At 45.7% G+C, this 19,725-nt stretch overlaps 1 protein-coding gene across 3 annotated transcripts in view; it reads right to left on the bottom strand.

Annotated features, from left to right (window-relative positions):
* The window catches only part of KNDC1 (kinase non-catalytic C-lobe domain containing 1), a 118,435-nt gene that overhangs the window by 13,359 nt on the left and 85,351 nt on the right, over positions 1-19,725 (bottom strand). For all 3 annotated transcript variants that reach the window (XM_040435349.1, XM_040435350.1, XM_040435351.1), the window contains 6 exons: positions 17,954-18,051; positions 16,591-16,781; positions 14,593-14,706; positions 12,187-12,334; positions 9,620-9,787; positions 5,823-6,038 (listed from right to left, as the gene is read on the bottom strand). In XM_040435349.1, coding sequence (XP_040291283.1) covers positions 5,823-6,038; positions 9,620-9,787; positions 12,187-12,334; positions 14,593-14,706; positions 16,591-16,781; positions 17,954-18,051 — 935 coding nt within the window. The remainder of the gene's footprint in view (positions 1-5,822; positions 6,039-9,619; positions 9,788-12,186; positions 12,335-14,592; positions 14,707-16,590; positions 16,782-17,953; positions 18,052-19,725) is intronic.

Genomic DNA, 19,725 nt, shown 5'->3' with positions numbered 1-19,725 from the left:
GGGGTGGGGGAACAGAGCTGATGGCACAAGGGGGGTGGGGGAACAGAGCTGATGGCACAAGGGGGGTGGGGGAACAGAGCTGATCGCACAAGGGGGGTGGGGGGACGGAGCTGCTGGCACAAGGGGGGTGGGGGAACAGAGCTGATGGCACAAGGGGGGTGGGGGAACAGAGCTGATCGCACTGGGAGAACTGAAGCACTTGGGCTGATCATACAGGGGGGAACGAAGGGTGTTGGGGTCTGATGAGTTTTTATAAAGGAAAACAGTCAATTCATTTTTTTCTTATTTCTAAAATAATCGTTTACTGCAGCCCTAGCCTGGAGTGCCCGGGTGTAAGCAAACCAAATATTATGCTTTTTCACTGCCTAGACCCTAGATTTAGCAGGGAACCAGATGTAGAGATCCAGTCATTCGGTGCACAGTCTAGCCCTGTGGTTGGTTGGTCCACAGTCTAGCACTACTGCTGGCCAGAGCATTCTAGTGTGAAAACTGCCTTAAAGGGTTTCTATCACTTCATATGACATAATTAGCTGGCAGACACTAGCGATCTGCTAGTGTCTGCTCTGGCCAACCATCCTACTATAATCACTTGTGGGGCAGCGGTTTTGCTAAAAAACTAACTTTTATAAATATGCTAATGAGCCTCTAGGTGCTATGTGGGCGTCATTAGCACCTAGAGGCTCCGTCTACCTTCATACACAGCGGCCGCCCAGCACGTCCCTCCAGCCCGCCCATGTCTTCCTCCGTGTGACGCAGCTGCCGAATTCTCGCGCATGCGCCGTGCGCGGCTGTATTTAGCGCATTAGAGATGTCTGAGCTCGGAGCGGTCAGACATTCAATGCGCATGCGCCGAATACAGCCGCGCATGCGCATTGAATGTCTGACCGCTCCGAGCTCAGACATCTCTAATGCGCCGAATACAGCCGCGCACGGCGCATGCGCGAGAATTCGGCCGCTGCGTCACACGGAGGAGGACATGGGCGGGCTGGAGGGACGTGCTGGGCGGCCGCTGTGTATGAAGGTAGACGGAGCCTCTAGGTGCTAATGACGCCCACATAGCACCTAGAGGCTCATTAGCATATTTATAAAAGTTAGTTTTTTAGCAAAACCGCTGCCCCACAAGTGATTATAGTAGGATGGTTGGCCAGAGCAGACACTAGCAGATCGCTAGTGTCTGCCAGCTAATTATGTCATATGAAGTGATAGAAACCCTTTAACTTTACAGATAAGGCTACTTTCACACTTGCGTTTTTCTTTTCCGGCACTGAGTTCCGTCACAGGGGCTCAATACTGGAAAAGAACTGATCAGGCATATCCCCATGCATTCTGAATGGAGAGTAATCGGTTCAGGATGCATCAGGATGTCTTCAGTTCAGTCGTTTTGACTGATCAGGCAAAAGATAAAACCACAGCATGCTACGGTTTTATCTCTGGCGAAAAAAACTGAAGACTTGCCTGAATGCCGGATCCGACACTTTTCTCCATAGGAATGTATTAGTGCCGAATCCGGCATTCAAAATACCGGAATGCCAGACCCGTCCTTCCAGCCTGCGCATGCGCCGACCGGTAAAAATGTGGAAAAAATACAAGACTGATATGTGTCAAATGCTTTCAGTCACACCCAGATCGGCGGATCCGGCGGGCAGTTCCGACGACAGAACTGCCTGCCGGATCACACTGCCGCAAGTGTGAAAGTAGCCTAATAAAGCTGAATTTAAACTTCGCAACTAAAAATATATCAGTTGGCTTGAACTTTACCCTGGCGCCCTTGTTTAGCAACTACGGTAATTAAAGGGTTTTTCCAGGATTTTACTATTCATGGCCTATCCTCATAACAGGCCATTAAAGGGGTTATCCGACCCCTCAAATGCCTCCCCTACTGCTGGGGCCCCTCACACACAATGTACTTACCTCGCTCCACGGCACCCGCGTCACTCCTGTTCCCAGCACAGCCGCCGCTGCTTCTCACCATGCGCGGATGAAAACATCCGGTGTCGGAGGAAGGGGCAGCCAATGGCAGGCGGTTACGGGGACGAGCCTCCCTAGCGTCATCCGCGATGCTAGGGAGGCTCGTCCCCGTCACCACCTGCCATTGGCTGGAAACCAACGCCGACTCCTGGCTCCAGATCAACTGCAAAACTGCTGATCGGTGGGGTGTCAGATGCAGACCATTCAGAAAAATCCAGGACAGCCCGATTACAGTTATAGTACGTATCAGCACCAAAAAGGAAGTTAACTGAGGACTCCTAGACATCACAGTGACAGGTTAGAAGTTTTGACCAGTGGTAATCCGGGTGCTGAGGCCCTCACCAATGTTAAAGAGAAGGGTGAACTTGATGCCCCATCAGCTCTGATCTTTGTCATCCTCCGTTGGCACGGCTAGCCTTATACATGTAATATGCTTGTGTGACCCATACACCACCCTCTGAATAGGGCTGGAGGGGAAGACAAATGCTTGTGCCCTTCATTCTAGCGAGCAGACCCCTGCCAATCAATACTTCTGCTATGTCATTCTGACAAGTTAGAAGGTGTTTGTGAAAGAACAGATACCCTTTAAATCAATGCACAAATGAAGCAGTTTAGCTCAATGTTCTTATATCATTAGCTGCAAATGAGGTGCTTTACTGCCCCCTAGTGGTCACTGATACAACTGATCTTGTAATAACGGATAGATAGAATAGAATAGATTAGACAGACATTTTTAAAATGCTACAAAGCAGAACCAAGGCTTCTAGACACCAAGCATAAGTGACGTGTTTCTCAGTTTTCCAAAAACCAAGTACCATCAAAATAAACAAATCACATTAAAGTACCCCGCAAGGGCCATGATCATACACTTTACTGCCTATTACAACCACGGCAACAGCACAAGTACCCCATGAGACCTTACTGGTACCCCAGAAAACACATTCCACAGGTTGACCGCCTACGGCGTAGAGGTCATCAAGGATTCTCGGAACCACTTGTCCTTCACAGTTGGTCTGTGAAAGTTGCTGCTTTGAATGACCATTTTGTAGATCGATCTTTGCCGTGATCTGGGCTTCCATAGAGGAGAAGCATACCTATCATTTGGAACATGCACGCCCATCATCTGAACAGATCCTGACACATTCTGTATCGCTCATGTGGAGGAGGCCTCCCTCACCCATCTCATGGGCCTCGTTCACATTTCCACTTTTCACTGACATGTGCTATCCGCATTCTCAACGGACAGCGCACGTACCCATTGATTTCAATGTGTTTGATCACACAAAACAGTGGTTTTCCACTGGCCGTGGGTCAATGAAAAAATCATGGAGACATGCACTACTGTAGTCCGTGATGTGGATCAAACAGCACTGACCCCTATCACGCAATAAAAAAAAAAACGCCGATACAACATATGATCCGTGTTCTGCCCGTGTTTCACAGAACATTAGGAGGAGATGCTCTGGAAATTAAAAAACAGACACAAGGACCAAACGCGAATTCTTCACTGATGGATTTTCTACGGATGTCAAACGGATATGGAAATGTGAACAAGGCCTTACACTTGGAAATGATAAGCAGAAATGAGGGGAAGGCCGCATGTTCAGGCTTTTTGATCCAGAGAAGTCGCATCCGTCCTTTATACTTTCTCTCCTTTTACGATCCATTCCCGATTTTGGCTTCATATATTGTCACACAAAACCTGAACATGTGGGGGCACCCCGAGCTAAACTAAACCTTTCCTTCATCAGAGAATTGCCTTTCCCACTATAAAATATATCAGTGGCTACAGCACAGCTCCCAATGACGATCTTGCACTTGTACGGCTTCCATCATAACCGTGTCATCTGCATCCTATTGTTTTTGAAGGGAAACTCCCAATGTGTCCTTAACAGGGCCGTCGTTTTAAGCCCCTGAGGATGCGCGCAATTCAGGACGAGGGGCACACCTTGTCATACATTAGGTGCATTCTCTGGCAGCCCCTGACTGGAGTCGTTTTCAATCATCATTTACGCCTGTTTCCAACTCCCCATTGGTAAGAATGGCGTAAAAACGCCTGTGTGATAACATTGTCTCATAGGCGTCTAAAAAGTCGCAAAATGAGATCTTGCGACTTTATGCCAAAACCTGGCACAAGGGTGTTAGTAAATGCCCCCCTATAATTCTAGAGATCAGTGTACCCTCAGGAAAATGTGAGACACTTCTCCAGGTGTATCTTGTCAGGGGGGCCGGGTATCTTCATACTGGCGGGGTGCATACCCTCTTTCCACTCTCCTGTACATTCTCTGCACTATGGTGGATCTTCAGAGGAAAGCAATATACTGGCTGTGAGCCGCAAGCGAGACTTCGCTAATTTCCCAGAATCATCTGTACACATCCAAAAACACATACTGAGGAGCTTGAACGATGTTAGAACTAGCACCCAGTAGGTATGAAGTCTCGGGCTCATGCCCATAATATCAGCCTCTTCAGACATACACCTGGAGCACTGAGAATCAGACGGAACACCTGCTCGGACAGGACGTGCAGCATTGTAGGTGTCCACTTGGCTTCATCGCTTAAATATATAAAAATGAGATTCTGTCTGTCTGGACATGCGCAACTAAACGACTGGACCGATCTTCACTAAATTTGGCACACAGGTACATCAGGTGACAGGGAAGGTTTTAGACCGGGTCTCCGCTCTCTAGGACGTACCGTTCCTGAGATATCCCAAAAAAATGACCTGCATTATCCAATACAAGCCAGAAAGCCTTTCACTTAAATCTGAACTGCCATTTACATGGTCACATGTCTGTTATCAGCCAATAGAAGCTCGCAGGTCCTACTCCAGGTTACCATAACAACTGATCACAGGTTTTAGCAGGTCTCAGGTCCTGAAATATTCAGTCATATGACGTATGACGGCACAACTACACCGCTACATGCATGGGGGGCAGGGGCCACTATAACGGACGGGTGCTGTGGAGTTCACTGTTAAAGGGGCGGGCACCATGGAGTTCACTGTTAAAGGGGCAGTCACTATTATAGGGACAGGCACTGTGGAGGTGACTGTTAGAGGGGAGGGCACTGTGGAGGTCACTGTTTATGGGGCAGGCACTGTGGAAGTCACTGTTAAAGGGGCGGGTATTGTGGAGGTCACTGTGAAAGGGGTGGTCAATGTTAAAGGGGCAGGCATTGTGGAGGTCACTGTTAAAGGGGCGGGCACTGTGGAGATCACGTTTAAGGGGGTGGGCACTGTGGAAGTCACTGTTAAAGGGGCGGGTATAGTGGAGGTCACTGTGAAAGGGGTGGTCAATGTTAAAGGGGCAGGCATTGTGGAGGTCACTGTTAAAGGGGCGGGCACTGTGGAGATCACGTTTAAGGGGGTGGGCACTGTGGAAGTCACTGTTAAAGGTGAGGCCACTGTGGAGATCACGTTTAAGGGGGTGGGCACCGTGGAGGTCATTGTTAAAGGGTCGGGTTCTGAAGAGGTCACTGTTATGGGGGAAACTGTTGATATCTTTTTACGACACACGGAAACATTAAATGAAATAGATGAAAATATACCCGTGCAAAGCCGGGTCCTAATGCTAGTTAAAGATATAATCCAAAAACACAGACCCTTTATTGTTTGTAATAAAATCAACAAGTCTAAGAGCGGATCTGTTTGGATCTTCTGGGGTTTGACTTTGAATGATGGATGCATGTCAAATCTGCAGGGAATGGTAAAACCTTCTATGTGCAATTGATCAAAAGTTTTAATTGCCATGCCTTGTACTAGACCACAAAATTAGTCTAAGGTATGTCCACCCTGAAGAAACTCTCGGGAGAGACCCTTTAATATTCGCAGGTAGTGATAAGTATATACTAACCTCTTGGAGTAAAGTCAGTTGAGTGGCAATTTGCTGAACGCTGCACTCATGGATAGAGTACGTTCCACACTCCTCCCCCTTGATATAGTAGGAGGACAGGTCTTCTACAAGACCAGGGTAGCACGGCCGAGGCAAAGCTGCAGATATGGTGTACGGTTTGTCCCTGTGATGAGGTAGATGGAGCCCATTGCCTTTAGAGAGTCTCCAGTTAAAGCTCTGCAAAATAATGGACAACACAGAGCGACATTCACTTCCAGTAATTCCAGATAATGGTGTTGAACACAAAGCAGTTCATCATCTGGTGGTTTGGTAAACCAGTATGAGCACTGGATGGATATTTCCATCATTACTAATACACACCCCAGTGTTGAGCATCACAGCAGTGGGGGATTCAAAGAGTAACTGCCCATTAGAAACGCATCCGATATTTCATAGTGACATATCAAAGGTTTAGATCAGTGGGACCCCCGCACTCACATATTTCTAAAATGAGAAGTTAGAAGGGCCCACAGGATCCCCGTCTTTTCTCGCTGCTGAAGATGGCCTCAAAAGAAAGTCTATCAGGCCATCTTCAGTAGCGAGGGTTGACAGCGCGTCTAACTCTTCGCTTTAGCGATCAGCAGGGGTCTCAGCAGTCGTATCTGCAACAATCAAAACCTTTCATAGGTCACTACGATACATCAAAAGTTTTGCAGAAGCGTAGTTACACTTTAATAAGAAAAGGTTGACTGAACAATATTAATAATATCATAGAAATACACTGAACGTAAGGTAATATTTCTGGGATGGTCGCATGAGTATAGATGGGTATGACGGGCACACGCTCATACGTTACTGCACAGAATAAATACAGAGTCAGTGCTGGGGTTTAAAATGTGTGTGTTTATTTGTATCTAAATATTAAAAGTTGTTTTATATAAAAAAAACTGTTTTCATAAAAGCAATTTTTGGTAAATTTGTTGTTGGGGATGGGGAGTCTTCTTTCTTGAGTGGCTGTTCAGTTGGGATGTGTGAAGATGTGGTGTTTATTTGTGAAGAGGTTGGGGTGTGAGGAGTGCGGGTACTTGTGCCGGATGGTTCTCGATTGGGTATTAGGTGTGGTAGAACTTCAGTGAGGATATGTGCATATAAACACAAAAAAGGGGGGTTAGGCTTCCAATGTTTCCTCAGGATATTTGTCCTGGTAGAGGAATTCGTATGGCAGTCTTGTGATAGTCATAAAAAGTCATAAAAGTGGTTCCATGTGTTGGAAAAAACTTGCAATGTGAAAAGTGAAAAATAAATAAAAATACAATATAAATAGAAAAATAGAATTGGGAGTGATGTATACTTTCACTTTGAGTCGGTTAAAAAAATGTGAAGTAGATCGCACTTTACCAATTTGCTGCGTTATGTTCCGCTCGTCCGATCGCTTTCTTTGCCCTGCAAGGACCTACGAGGCGTCTCACGTGACAGGGCGGGGTAACACGTCACTCCTGGCGGTGGTTGCGATTGGTCCCAAAGTTTCGGGCGGGATTTCGCTTTTGGAGTGTAAAATCGCAATTGGTTATCCGCTTTCTGGTTCTTTCTGATTGGTTTAAAGATTTTCGAAAGGTAATTCGAACGATTTCCAAAAAGAAAACGGATGTGGAAATTGTATAAGAAAAAAGGTGGAATAAATGCATAAGACCCTCGAGTTCCTTTACCAGACGCGTTTTGGAGCTTTTTAATCTGCTCCTTCCTCAGTGGCCAAATAAACACACACATTTTAAACCCCAGCACTGTCTCTGTATTTATTCCGTGCAGTAACGTATGAGCGTGTGCCTGTCATACCCATCTAAACTCATTCTCTTCTCTATGACCGATGACAGAGCACCTCACTCCATATTGCTAAATTGGTGAGCCACTGTACCACATACCTACTTTTTTTTATATACTTCGCACCACACATATGCCATCATTTTAAGGGTCCAATCACACGTCCGTAGTTCTGGGTCCGCATCCGTTCCTTAGTTTTGTGGAACGGGAGCAGACCCATTCATTTCAACAGGGCGCAAAAGAAGCGGACAGCACACTGTGTGCTGTCCACGTCCGCGGTTCCGTTCCGTGGCCCCGCAAAAAAGATAGCTTGTCCTATTCTTGTCCGCAATTGCAGACAAGAATAGGCATTTCTATCATAGTGCCGGCCATGTGCGGTCCGTAAAACACTACGGTCGCCTGAATGAGCCCTAACAAACAAACAGTTGATTGAAATGTGGCACGCCGTTCACACCCTAAATCTTTCCTAGTGTTTCTTAAAGGGAACCTCTCACCTGTACTATGCTGCCCTAACTTAGATGTAAGTGCTTCACGCCAACTTGGCTTTACTATTCATTTTGGTTGTAGCACATTGGCTTGCTTACCAAGCGATTTTTCTGGCATTTTATATTATGTAACGGACTGTGTTAGCTTGTCCACGGGGACTTTATTAAGGTGGGTTTACACGCTCCGAAAGCAGCCGATTATCGGGAAGGAAGTGTTCCTTTAGACCAGGGATGCTCACCCTGCGGCCCTCCAGCTGTTGTAAAACTACAACTCCCACCATGCCCTGCTGTAAGCTGATAGCTGTAGGCTGTTCAGGCATGCTGGGAGTTGTAGTTTTGGAGCAGCTGGAGTGCCGCAGGTTGAGCATGCCTGCTTTAGACAGAGCGATCTGCTACCCAAAAAATATAAGTTACTTGACTGCAAGAAGAACGGTTTCACCAGATGAACAAGTGTTTTGCTTGTTCATTGGGTGATCTGCGGCACCTTTAGACGGTAAGATTATCGGGAACGAGCGTTAGTAGGAACATTCGTCCACAATAATCTAGCCAACAATCAGGCCGTGTAAACCCGCCATTATAATGTGCCTTTTGGCTCATCTCCAATATATATCTGGTTTTGTTAGTACAGATATCCCTATTGGGACTAGATCAGTTGATAACTTTATATAGCTGCCAGCATTATTACATCGGAGGCGATCTGTCAGGAAGGCTTCTCTGTGTATTAGCTCTCAAGCCTCCATATAGCACACGATTTACATATTTATTTATGCACGTCCGCTTATATATGTACCCCATGTTTTTCTACCAACATCTTATGGTGGCTTTATTTACGGTATTTTCCAGTACCACTATATTTGGGATAGGGGAATTCAGGTTATATCAAGCTATCCCCTGTGGACAGGGGATAACTATTAGATCGGTGGGGGTTCTACTCCGTGGAGCCGCCTGAAATGAACGGAGAGGGTGGTCAGAAATGCACGCAGCTGTTCCATTCATTTCTTTGGGAGTTCCGGAGATAGCCGAGCGGTACTCCGCGAGCGTCGTGGCCTCACCGTACATCGGTCACATGGCCTAGTTACAGCTCAGTCCCATTCAAGCCAACCGCTGGGTTCAGCAGTTCGGTACTCAAGATCAGCAGATAAATTGCCAGCAGTCTACAGGTAAAGATAATACTGGATGTTACCAGTATGGTAAGACCCATCAGTACCTTTACTGCAACCTGCTGACAATTCATTCATAACTTCTAGTAGTAATAACAGAGGAATGACATAACAGAGTCATAAGAATAGAAGCTCCAGAATTGTTATTACCAGGGGAATACAAGTAGTTACTAAAACTGACATGTCAGAAGAGGGGACGGGTCCTTATTAATACCAGAACTCAATATTATATGGTAAATGGGCCATTATTAGAGAATCTCCTAATGGAGCCTGAGTGTAGGGACTGTGGGGATCACCGATATCAGATAATATGGAGATGCCGGGCCAGTCACAGAAGTGAGGGAGAATAACAAACCTTTCTAGAAACATTGTCCTCGGAGAACTTTGTGCAGAGCGAGTGCAATGATTTGGTGTCCTCCTTCTTCTCAGAACTCAAGGTGGGGGAGGAGATGGTGTACTTCTTACAGCAGAGCTCCTGCAGCAGGGACACCAGGTATTCATCACGCTCGTCTTTTGGAAGAATCTGAAATGTTTGAAGCATGCGTTTTTTAAGCATTTACATAGAGTTATAATATTTTTATGCCACCAGTTTTAGTGGTGTGGGGGCAAGCCAGCCATAAAGCAGTGTCTCCAGGACACATCAGTAGAGCTGTCCTTTTGCATATCTTAAACTCCACCATCCTTGTAAAAGCATATCTGATGAGAGATCTACCTTTGTTTCAGGGATATTGTGTGTTGCAGAGCTGTCTAGTCAGTTGTAATTGTTACTCAGGGAGTGGTTACTACTGTTAGCTAGACATGTAATCTTATGTACAGGCAGCCATACAATCCAAACAATCCTGTTTTGCCAATAACCAAGTTAGACTACAAAGAACAGTCCTCTTATTTGGAAGACAGGAATGGTTTATGTTGAATGTCAGACTGCACACTGTGTGAACGTGTATGAAGACAGAACAGTGACGTATGACGTCATCACTCGACGCACAAGATTTTGTGCTGGATCTTTAATCAAGATGGCAGCGGCGGCGGCAGGCTCTTCACGATTAAATAGATGAGGTAAGGATGATTTAATTTTTTTAAATTATAGACCTTAATATTAATGTCAGATGTCATCATCAGTGATGAACACGGCATCTGAGGGGTACAATGAGGGGGAGCAGCGCAATTGCCGTTCCACATCATTACACCCACTACTTACAAAGAAATTACTTTTTCAAAAATCTAATTTTTTGGGCAAAATTCTGAGAAGCAGCTAAATCGAATTTTCAAGAACTTTGCTCATCTCTTAGTGATGACCATTTTTCACATTTTGCAATGGTTTTTTTACCGTCTTTCCCCGAAAATAAGACATCCCCCGAAAATAAGACCTACCTCTAGTTTTGCCTCTTGCTGAAATATAAGGCATCCCCCCGAAAATAAGGCCTCCCCGATAATAAGGCCCCCCGGATATAAGGTCACAGAAGTTACTGCAAGGCATCTGACTCCTCCCGATCGTAGCGGCGGGCGCCGCCGCGCAGCTCACTGATTGGCCGCAGCACAGCCAGAGCTGTTCAGGCGGTGCGAGGTCTCTTTAAATCAGAGAGCCCGCACAACTGCCAGGACAAGCTGCCGCCTGCTGCTCGCTCTGCCCTGACGGAGTCTGGCTGACTCACTGTCTAAATGTGAGTGAGTTGCGCAGGGCAGGAATCGGGCACATTGTGTGGAATCTGGCCGGCACGGACATACAGGGGTGACTGAGGTATGGGGGGGGGGGAATGTCTGATAAAGTGGTGGGGGATGTCTGGTGAAGGTGGGAGGGGGGGAGAGACTAAATAATCCACTGTCCGCTGGCACAGGGGAGGGGGATCACTTAAAATGACACAGGGGGATCAGAGGGGGGAATCAAAATGACACAGGAGGATAAGAAAGGGTACTAAAATTGTAATCTTCCCTCAGATTCTCCTGTGTCATTTTGATTCTCCCCTCTGATCCCCCTGTGTCATGGAAAAATAAGACATCCCCTGAAAATAAGACCTAGCGCATCTTTTGGAGCAAAAATTAATATAAGACACGGTCTTATTTTCGGGGAAACAGGGTAGCATATTTTTTAACGTACTCTTTAAAAAAGAAAATAAAATTTCTCATCTCCCATAGAGATGCCTGAGGAAAAATTCACGGAAAACACATCCTATCTAGACAATGTTGCATTAGTGTCAAAATCAATAAAAGACACAAACAATATGATAAAAAAAAGAAAAGAAAGAAAATAAATAAATAAATGCTTTGCAGTGAAGTTCATCATTCACCTTGCATTTAAGGCTACTTTCACACTAGCGTTCGGAGCGGATCCGTCTGATGTCTGCTCAGACGGATCCGCTCCTATAATGCAGACGTTTGCATCCGTTCAGAACGGATCCGTCTGCATTATAACTTAGAAAATTTTCTAAGTCTGAAAGTAGCCTGAGCGGATCTGTTCAGACTTTACATTGAAAGTCAATGGGGGACGGATCCGCTTGAAGATTGAGCCATATGGTGTCATCTTCAAGCGGATCCGTCCCCATTGACTTCCATTATAAGTCTGGACGGATCCGCTCGCCTCCGCACGGCCAGGCGGACACCCGAACGCTGCAAGCAGCGTTCAGGTGTCCGTTCACTGAGCGGAGGCTGAGCGCTGGCAGGCGGATGCATTCTCAGTGGATCCGCCTACACTGAGAATGCATTGGGGCCGGACGGCTGCGTTCAGGACCGCTCGTGAGCCCCTTCAAATGGAGCTCACGAGCGGACACCTGAACGCAGGTGTGAAAGTAGCCTAAAGTAACAGCTGGCTGTATGAAAAGTTAAAAAGCACTGCAAAAAACAGCAAAATAATGCAAAAAATTGCAAAAACGACCATGTGAAAGCAGCCTTTGTGTGGCTGTTCTTCAAATCAACTCAGTTAATCACCTGGGAATTACTTAAGTCTTCGAGCTTGTCTAGAAGATCTGGGTTCATGGAGAAGTCGATGTGCCAGCATTCTTCAATCCAGGATTGTAGCAGCACAAGTGACCGATGATAAATTTTGGCATCCATAGACGAGGGGTCCACATCTTCCCTAGAATCAGATACAACGTAACATGGTAAAATAATGTCCGCCATACACACTATTACAACTACTTCTAGAACTGCACATAAAACGAAGGAGCAGAACAAAAAATAGAAAGTGGACAAATAAGCAAGTGAACCCCCCCCTCTCATCTTATCCTACGCAGCCATTTCCCATGTGGCTAGCCTGTAATGTGTATTTAACATTGCCTGCTTGGCTCAAGAACTGTAATATGGTATTCATTAGTGCAGTGGGCAAGCTGTGACATGAGTCATTGTAAAGAAGAACCCCGCCTTTTATCATTAGATCATCTGCGGGTCCACAATTCTGTGCCGATTAATCTCCAAACACATCTTTATAGCGATCAGAGGTCCATTTCTCCGATACAGAGCTCCAAAGGTTAGTGACCTGCATACTGTGCAGTTACTGGGACCGTGAGCGCCCTCTAGTGTTGACTGCAGGCTATACAGGGGAATTGGAGCTCCGGATGCTGGAAGGTTATGGTCACACGGACGTACAGTACATGATTATTTTCCACTGTGGGATGAAATAAAAAACAAATCTCATTGAGACACCGTGTAAAAAAAAAACTGCTGCAGAAATTACATCTGTAGCAGAAACTCTACTATGGATTTCATGTGTTGCCTCGGGTAAAATTCGTTGCAAATTCCCAGCAAAAATCCACATGCAAATTGTTTTTTTACACTGCAACTTGTTTCTCATGATTTTTCAGAAATTTGACGCAAAATGCTACAACCTTGCATTCGTTTCAGAAAAAAATTGCACCAAAAAGCGCTACATAACCACGATGTACGAATGAACCATGATGTATAATAGGGAATGAACGAACACAGAATGTGAGGCCTATTCGGATCAAGAAAATGGGCAGATGTTCACTTTAAGAGGACCAAATTCACGGGCACCGGCCGTGTGCCCACCATTTGAGGATGCAGACTCATTCACTTGAATGGGTCCGCGATCCGCAATGCAAAAAAAAATATAAAAAAATAGAACATGTCCAATTTTTTTGCGGTGCGGAAGCACGGACCGAATTACCACGGAAGCGCTCCGGAGTGCTTCCACTCAGTATCTAGAGGATTTGTGGACTGCATCCGTGTTACAGAGCGCACATGGCCAATGCCCTTTCCTGCTGGCTGCAATACGGAGCACACACCTTCGTGTACATGAGCCCTAAGGCTACATTCACACAATTGTAAAAAAGTCAAAAATGGATTTCAGTTTTTAACGGACTTTTTTTTCCACTGATGTCTTTCTGAGAAACAAACATTAAAAATGGTCCCCTTCAATGGTATGGGGGCTGTCGGTCCGTGAAAACGGACAAAATAGAACATGTTCTATATATATTTTTTTTTTATGTCCATTGTTCACTGGCTCTCAAAAAAAACTGCCGTGGGAATAACCCCATAGGCTGGACGTGTGATTGGTGTTAAAAGGATGTCTGTTAGGCTACTTTCACATTGGCGTTTGGTGCGGATTCGTCATGGATCTGCACAAACGTTTCCGTTCAGATAATACAACCGTCTGCATCCATTGAGAACGGATCCGTTTGTATTATCTGTAACATAGCCAAAACAGATTCGTCTTGAACACCATTGAAAGTCAATGGGGGACGTATCCGTTTTCTATTGTGCCAGTGAAAACGAATCCGTCCCCATTGACTTACATTGTGTGTCAGGACGGATCCGTTTGCCTCCGCATCGTCAGGCGGACACCAAAACGCTGCAAGCAGCCTCCAGAGCGGAATGGAGACTGATCGGAGGCAAACTGATGCGTTTTGAGCAGATCCTTTACCATTCAGAATGCATTAGGGCAAAACTGATCCGTTTTGGACCGCGTGTGAGAGGCCTGAACGGATCTCACAAACGGAAACTAAAACGCCAGTGTGAAAGTAGCCTTACTTGAACGTTTTTCAAAGGTTACGCGGTTACCAAGAACTGCATGTCCGTACGACAGGTCAATGCTCGCACGGAAGAAAAAAAGCGTACATGAGATTTGTCTCGTTTCGTACTCCTTGCGGGTACTGTAATTACGCAACTTTTTTCCCCATACGAGATTCCGCAGTGGGTGCAGGTAGCCTAATGCTTTGGAAGCATTTTGTCTGGCTGCATGGACAGGCTGCAAGATAAGTGGCTGCCGGACACCCGCTTATCTCCAGAGGTCTTGTGTACGGCCAAGCTTGGGAGCTGACACGGCCATAGATATCCCAAAGTGCAGCCAAACTGTCGTCCAATATACAGAAACAAAACCTTGGCAAGGTGCTGTTAATCCTGTCCACAAGGAACCGCAGAAGATCCTCCTGGGAACAGACATAACGGAAGGCGTAGAAGAACTGCTGAACGTAGCCGTCCACCACAGCATTTCTAGGGAAAAAAAGCATAAAACACAATGAAAATGAGCGACTACTGGAACAAAAGCCACAATACCTACATCCTGATAAAAGGCACACACTACAATGTAAGCCGCCATGTTCTTCTAATCCTGTGCAACTCCTTTAAGGGGAACGAATCCTGTCTTTAAAGAGGTATTCACATCTAATACAGCGAGGCCATATAGTTAGGATAGGTCATCACTTTATGAACAGTGGGGAGCCTTCGGCACTCCAGCTGCTGTGAAACTACAACTCCCAGCATGCGATATGCTCGGCTGTTCTTCTAACTCTCATAGAAATGAATGGGGCATTATGGGAGTTGTAGTTTTAGAACAGCTGGAGTGGCGGAGGTTGCTGATCCCTGCTCTAGGATCTGATTGCTAACCCTCAGCTGACCAAGCACAGCGCCATCCACTGTATAGTGGCTGCTCTTGGTATCACAGCTCAGCCCCATTCACTTCAAGGGGGCTCGGCTGTGCCTAGGCTACATGACCGATGAACATGACACATCACTGGCCGAGGCTAAGCTGCGAGAAAGCCGCGGTGCATCTGACGGCTCATAGGCAGATCTCCTGACCTCCTAAAGATGAATAGCATTTATCATGTAGTTATTACAAGGCACTTACTAATGTATTGTGATTGTCCACATTGCCTCCTTTACTGGCTGGATTCATTTTTCCATCTCATTATACACTTCTCGTTTCCATGGTTATGACCACCCTGCAATCCAGCAGAGGTGGCCGTGCTTGCACAATATAGGAAAAAGTGCTGGCCTATGCGCACTCCTGCAGAAGTGTATAACGTGATGGAAAAATGAATCCAGCCAGCAAAGGAAGTAATATGGAGAATCACAATACATTAGTAAGTGCCTTGTATTAACTTCCTCTACATGATAAATGCGATTTGCTGAAGTGAGACGACCCCTTTAAGCTGTAGTCTTATCAGTTTGACAAGAATTGAGCTATAAAGAGAGTTTATGAGGTCAGGACATCAGAGATAAGAGCTACACATGAGCCATCAGATGATGGGGATTTAAAGAAAAAGAAAGTTACAGCTTGGAAACAGCTGAATATTTGTAATAAAGACTAATTTAAAAAATATATATATATTTTTTAGCCCAAAATGAGTAAAATGTAATCATAAAAAAGTGCCCTGAAGGTGTCCACAGTCTTTAAAGAGACCCTCCGGTTTAAGAAATCATCTTTTCACCTGCAGATCTGCCAATTTCACGCGTCCTCCTCTGTAAGCCAAGATGGCCGCACCGCTTCTCAGGTGCATCCTGTGCATTTGGCAGTCCAAAACGATTCCTGCTGCCTCTGATTGGCTAGCACTGCTAACCAATCCAAGTGCAAGGCTGGACAAACAGGAAGCGTCTTGGGGCTACGCTACGGGTGTGCAGGGTGTATCAGGCAGTCTGAGAAGCGATGCGACCATCTTGGATGGTAGAAGAGGAGTCCGAGAATTGACAGATCTGCAGCTGGAAATATGAAATGAGATCACCAGGTAAGTGTTTTGTTCGTTCCTCAGTTAATGTGATTTTTATTTAATTTATCATGAACTGGACGGTCCCTTTAAACCTGATGTCTATCCAGGACCAGAGATTTTGGGTTGTGTTGTAATGGACATGGTTCGAGGAGGCCTCAGAAGAGGCAGGTTATTTGCATGGACACATCCAAGACTCCCATCTACCTTTCTCTCATGTAAAATCCCCACGCAGTGTAAAACAGACGACGCCACCTCCATAGTCCTTCATAGCCGTTTCATCGTTGCCTGTTTTACTCCTGATCTCTTTGAATTTTGACTTTCAGGAGGATCAAAGTGACATAAAACGACAAGATCTCCATTTCATTATAATGCGACACGCGGTGGATTGTACCTGGAGTAGAGGTGCACCAGCAGCCCCAGAGGGGTCCCAGCTTGGAGGTTCTTTGATGTGTGGTCTCGCTTATGACCTTTCTCATTATACGTGAGCACAAAGGCGTCATTTTCAGAGGCGCTCAGAGAGGCAAGGTTAGCCACTGTTGGGAGCTCCCGAGACTCCAGCCCCCATTGTTCGGCATAAGAAACCTTCAAGAAGAGAGAATACAATTAATGATGGAATGGTAAGGGGAATCGATCATAGCTGAGGTGCAGGATAGTTTATTTCTCACAACTGGGGGCTTGTATGAAGACCGGACAAAGAAGATTAGAATCTGATGACAAGCGCACATCTATAGAGGCGGGTGGCTTTATTTACAGGTATATGGGGACTCCCTTTAAGGCTACTTTCACACTGCATTTTGTAGCGTCCGTTTTAGGCCTCATGCACACGGCCGTTGTGCAACCGTTCCATGCATAGGGGATCGCAATGGTCTGTCTGCACCGACATGTCATATTTATTTGCGGTGCAGAACAACGGAAAGAAACACCACGGAAGCACTCCATAGTACTTCCGGTGTTCCGTTCCGTGACTGCGTTCCGGATCTCCGGAATTGCGGACCCATTCAAGTGAATGGGTCTGCATCCGTGATGCGTGGTGCACACAGCTGGCAGCCGTGGATTGCCGACCCCCGCCGTTTGCGGGCCGCCCAACGGCCGTGTGCATGAGGCCTTACTGTATGCATCAGGAAAACTCCTGGCACTTACATCAAACATGGTCAAAGGCTCCCATTTACTCGATGGTGGCCAAAAGAAGACCCTTGTCTAGTATACATTGCGATACCTTTTTTGTCTACTGCATGGATTAGTGTGGAGACGTCCAGTAAAATAAAATAAATAATTTACTACATGGTATATGCTTATTTAACATGGGGACCTATGGGCAACTGGTGCCGCTGTTTGTATATACAGAGGCATCTGTCAGAGGTATACATGGGGGAATCCTCCTGCCGTTCCCACTGGTTGACATTGTAGTGTGAAAGCACCGAACATTTGTAAAAGTATTTTAGTGAATACTTGTATTCTTCATTAAATAACAACTCTAAAGCATCTTTCCTCTGCATTGTGAAGTTCCTCTTTTATTCCTCCTGCAAAAGGTGTGACAACTAGATCTTACCTTACCCCTGGGTGTACCCCTACAGTCGGACACGCTCTCTTACAACACCCAGCAGTTAATCGCTTCATACCTTTCCAGGGGAATAACAGAGGAGCGATACAAAGTACATACAGCAGAATTGCTCTTTTGTGGGGTATGCAGAGAAAAATATCGTTTAAACCCAACTCGCACGTCCTCAAGAAGAATTTTAGGACAATAACTTTACCTGCAGTAATTTTTTGGCCAGTTCAAGAAACTGCACCTTTGATTTCATTTCTTCCAAATGACCTTTAAGTTTGGGTAACAATTCTTTCACATCAGAGCCTACGGGAAAGAATTATAAAGGAGTCTTCACAATTGTGATAAGAAAGTAAAGGATTTGTCCGAGATAATTCTTTACAATAGAAAAAATATAAATCATTGCATACCCCCTCTACTAGCTTCTTCTTCTTATATACTCACCTATATAGCGCTGACATATTCCGCAGCGCTTTACAGGACATTAGCATCACTGTGCCCCCAATGGGGCTCACAATCTAAGGTCCCTATCAGGATGTCTTTGGAGTGTGGGAGGAAACCGGAGAACCCGGAGGAAACCCAGGCAAACACGGGGAGAACATACAAACTCCATGCAGATGTTGTCTATGGTTGGATAACCACTGAGCCACCATGTGCCCGTAGCTTGGTTCCTGGCTCCGCCGGGCTGGTCCTGTTCCTGCTGTTTGAGTACACTGATGCTGTCAGGTAAACGGCATGTGACCACTGTAGCCAATCACTGTCCTCAGTGGTACATGGTACAAGACCACTAAGGACAGTGATTGGCTGCGGCGGTGATGTGATTGGCTGCGGCGGTGATGTGATGTAAGCACAGAGAGCAGAGCCAGTGAATGAGGTGAGCAGATCACATTATTATTTTTTTTTTTACAGAATTTTGCAGCAAATTTATATAGTTAAATGTAAGGGTTCTCCAGCCGTCAGAAATTATTTTGAAGACCACTTAGAGTGTTATAAAATAACAGAAGTAGTAATACCCATCCCCACTGCTCCAGTTCAGACAATTCCCAGGTGCCCCACTGGTCTCTACCTCCTACTGCTTCTTGACACGGATATATGGCCACTGCAGCCAATCAATGACTGTAGGAGACTATGGTTGTTAGTCAATATTGGGTCCCTCCCTCCCTGAGGGGTTAATTGCGGCAGATAGCAGCGCGCAGTCAAAGAGGCTGGGTGCCGGGTATGTGATATGGCATTTGTATTCAGGCATAAACTATATTTATTGGTGGCGCAGTGGCCACAGTCCCTCCCCTCCTACTCCCCCTCTGCTCAGTATTATATTAATTGCTCCCCCCAGCTTCTGATCGGAGCCCCAGCTGGGGGGCTTTAATCGGTTGCCATGGCAGCCAGGACACTACTGAAGCCCTGGCTGCCACGGTCAGCTCCCTGCTGCTGTGTGCACTATGCACAGGGCAGCAGGGAGAATGGGACGTCCTATTCACCCTGATAGAGCTCTATTAAGGTGAATAGACAAGGCTTCTAGTCCCTAAGGGGGCTAATAGTTAGTAAATAAAAAAAATAAAAAAAATGTTTAAACCCCTCCCCCCCAAAACAAAAGTATTAAAGTTTTAAAATCGCCTCCTTTCCTAATTTTACATATAAAAATAAAAACACAATAAAAAATATATTACATATTGCCACATCCAAAAAAGTCAGAATGATTAAAATATCAAAAAATATCTCCTATGCGGTGAACGCCGTAACAGAAAAAAAGTTAAAAAAAGAAACGCAATTTACCATTTTTGGTCACCTTGTCCCCCCCCCCCCAAAAAAAATAGGGTAGGACTGTTCTATTATGGACCGGACGTTCCATAAAATGCGAAATGCACAAGGCTTTTTTTTGTGTTTTTATTTTTTTCGCGTGGTATTGAGAATACTTTTTTATGGTATCGAAATTGAATCAAAATTTTGGTATCGTGACAACCCTACATGTCACAGGTCAGC

The sequence above is a fragment of the Bufo bufo genome, chromosome 6, assembly GCF_905171765.1.
Source record: "Bufo bufo chromosome 6, aBufBuf1.1, whole genome shotgun sequence".
Classification (NCBI taxonomy): domain Eukaryota; kingdom Metazoa; phylum Chordata; class Amphibia; order Anura; family Bufonidae; genus Bufo; species Bufo bufo.
This window is presented reverse-complemented; position numbering and strand designations above follow the sequence as displayed.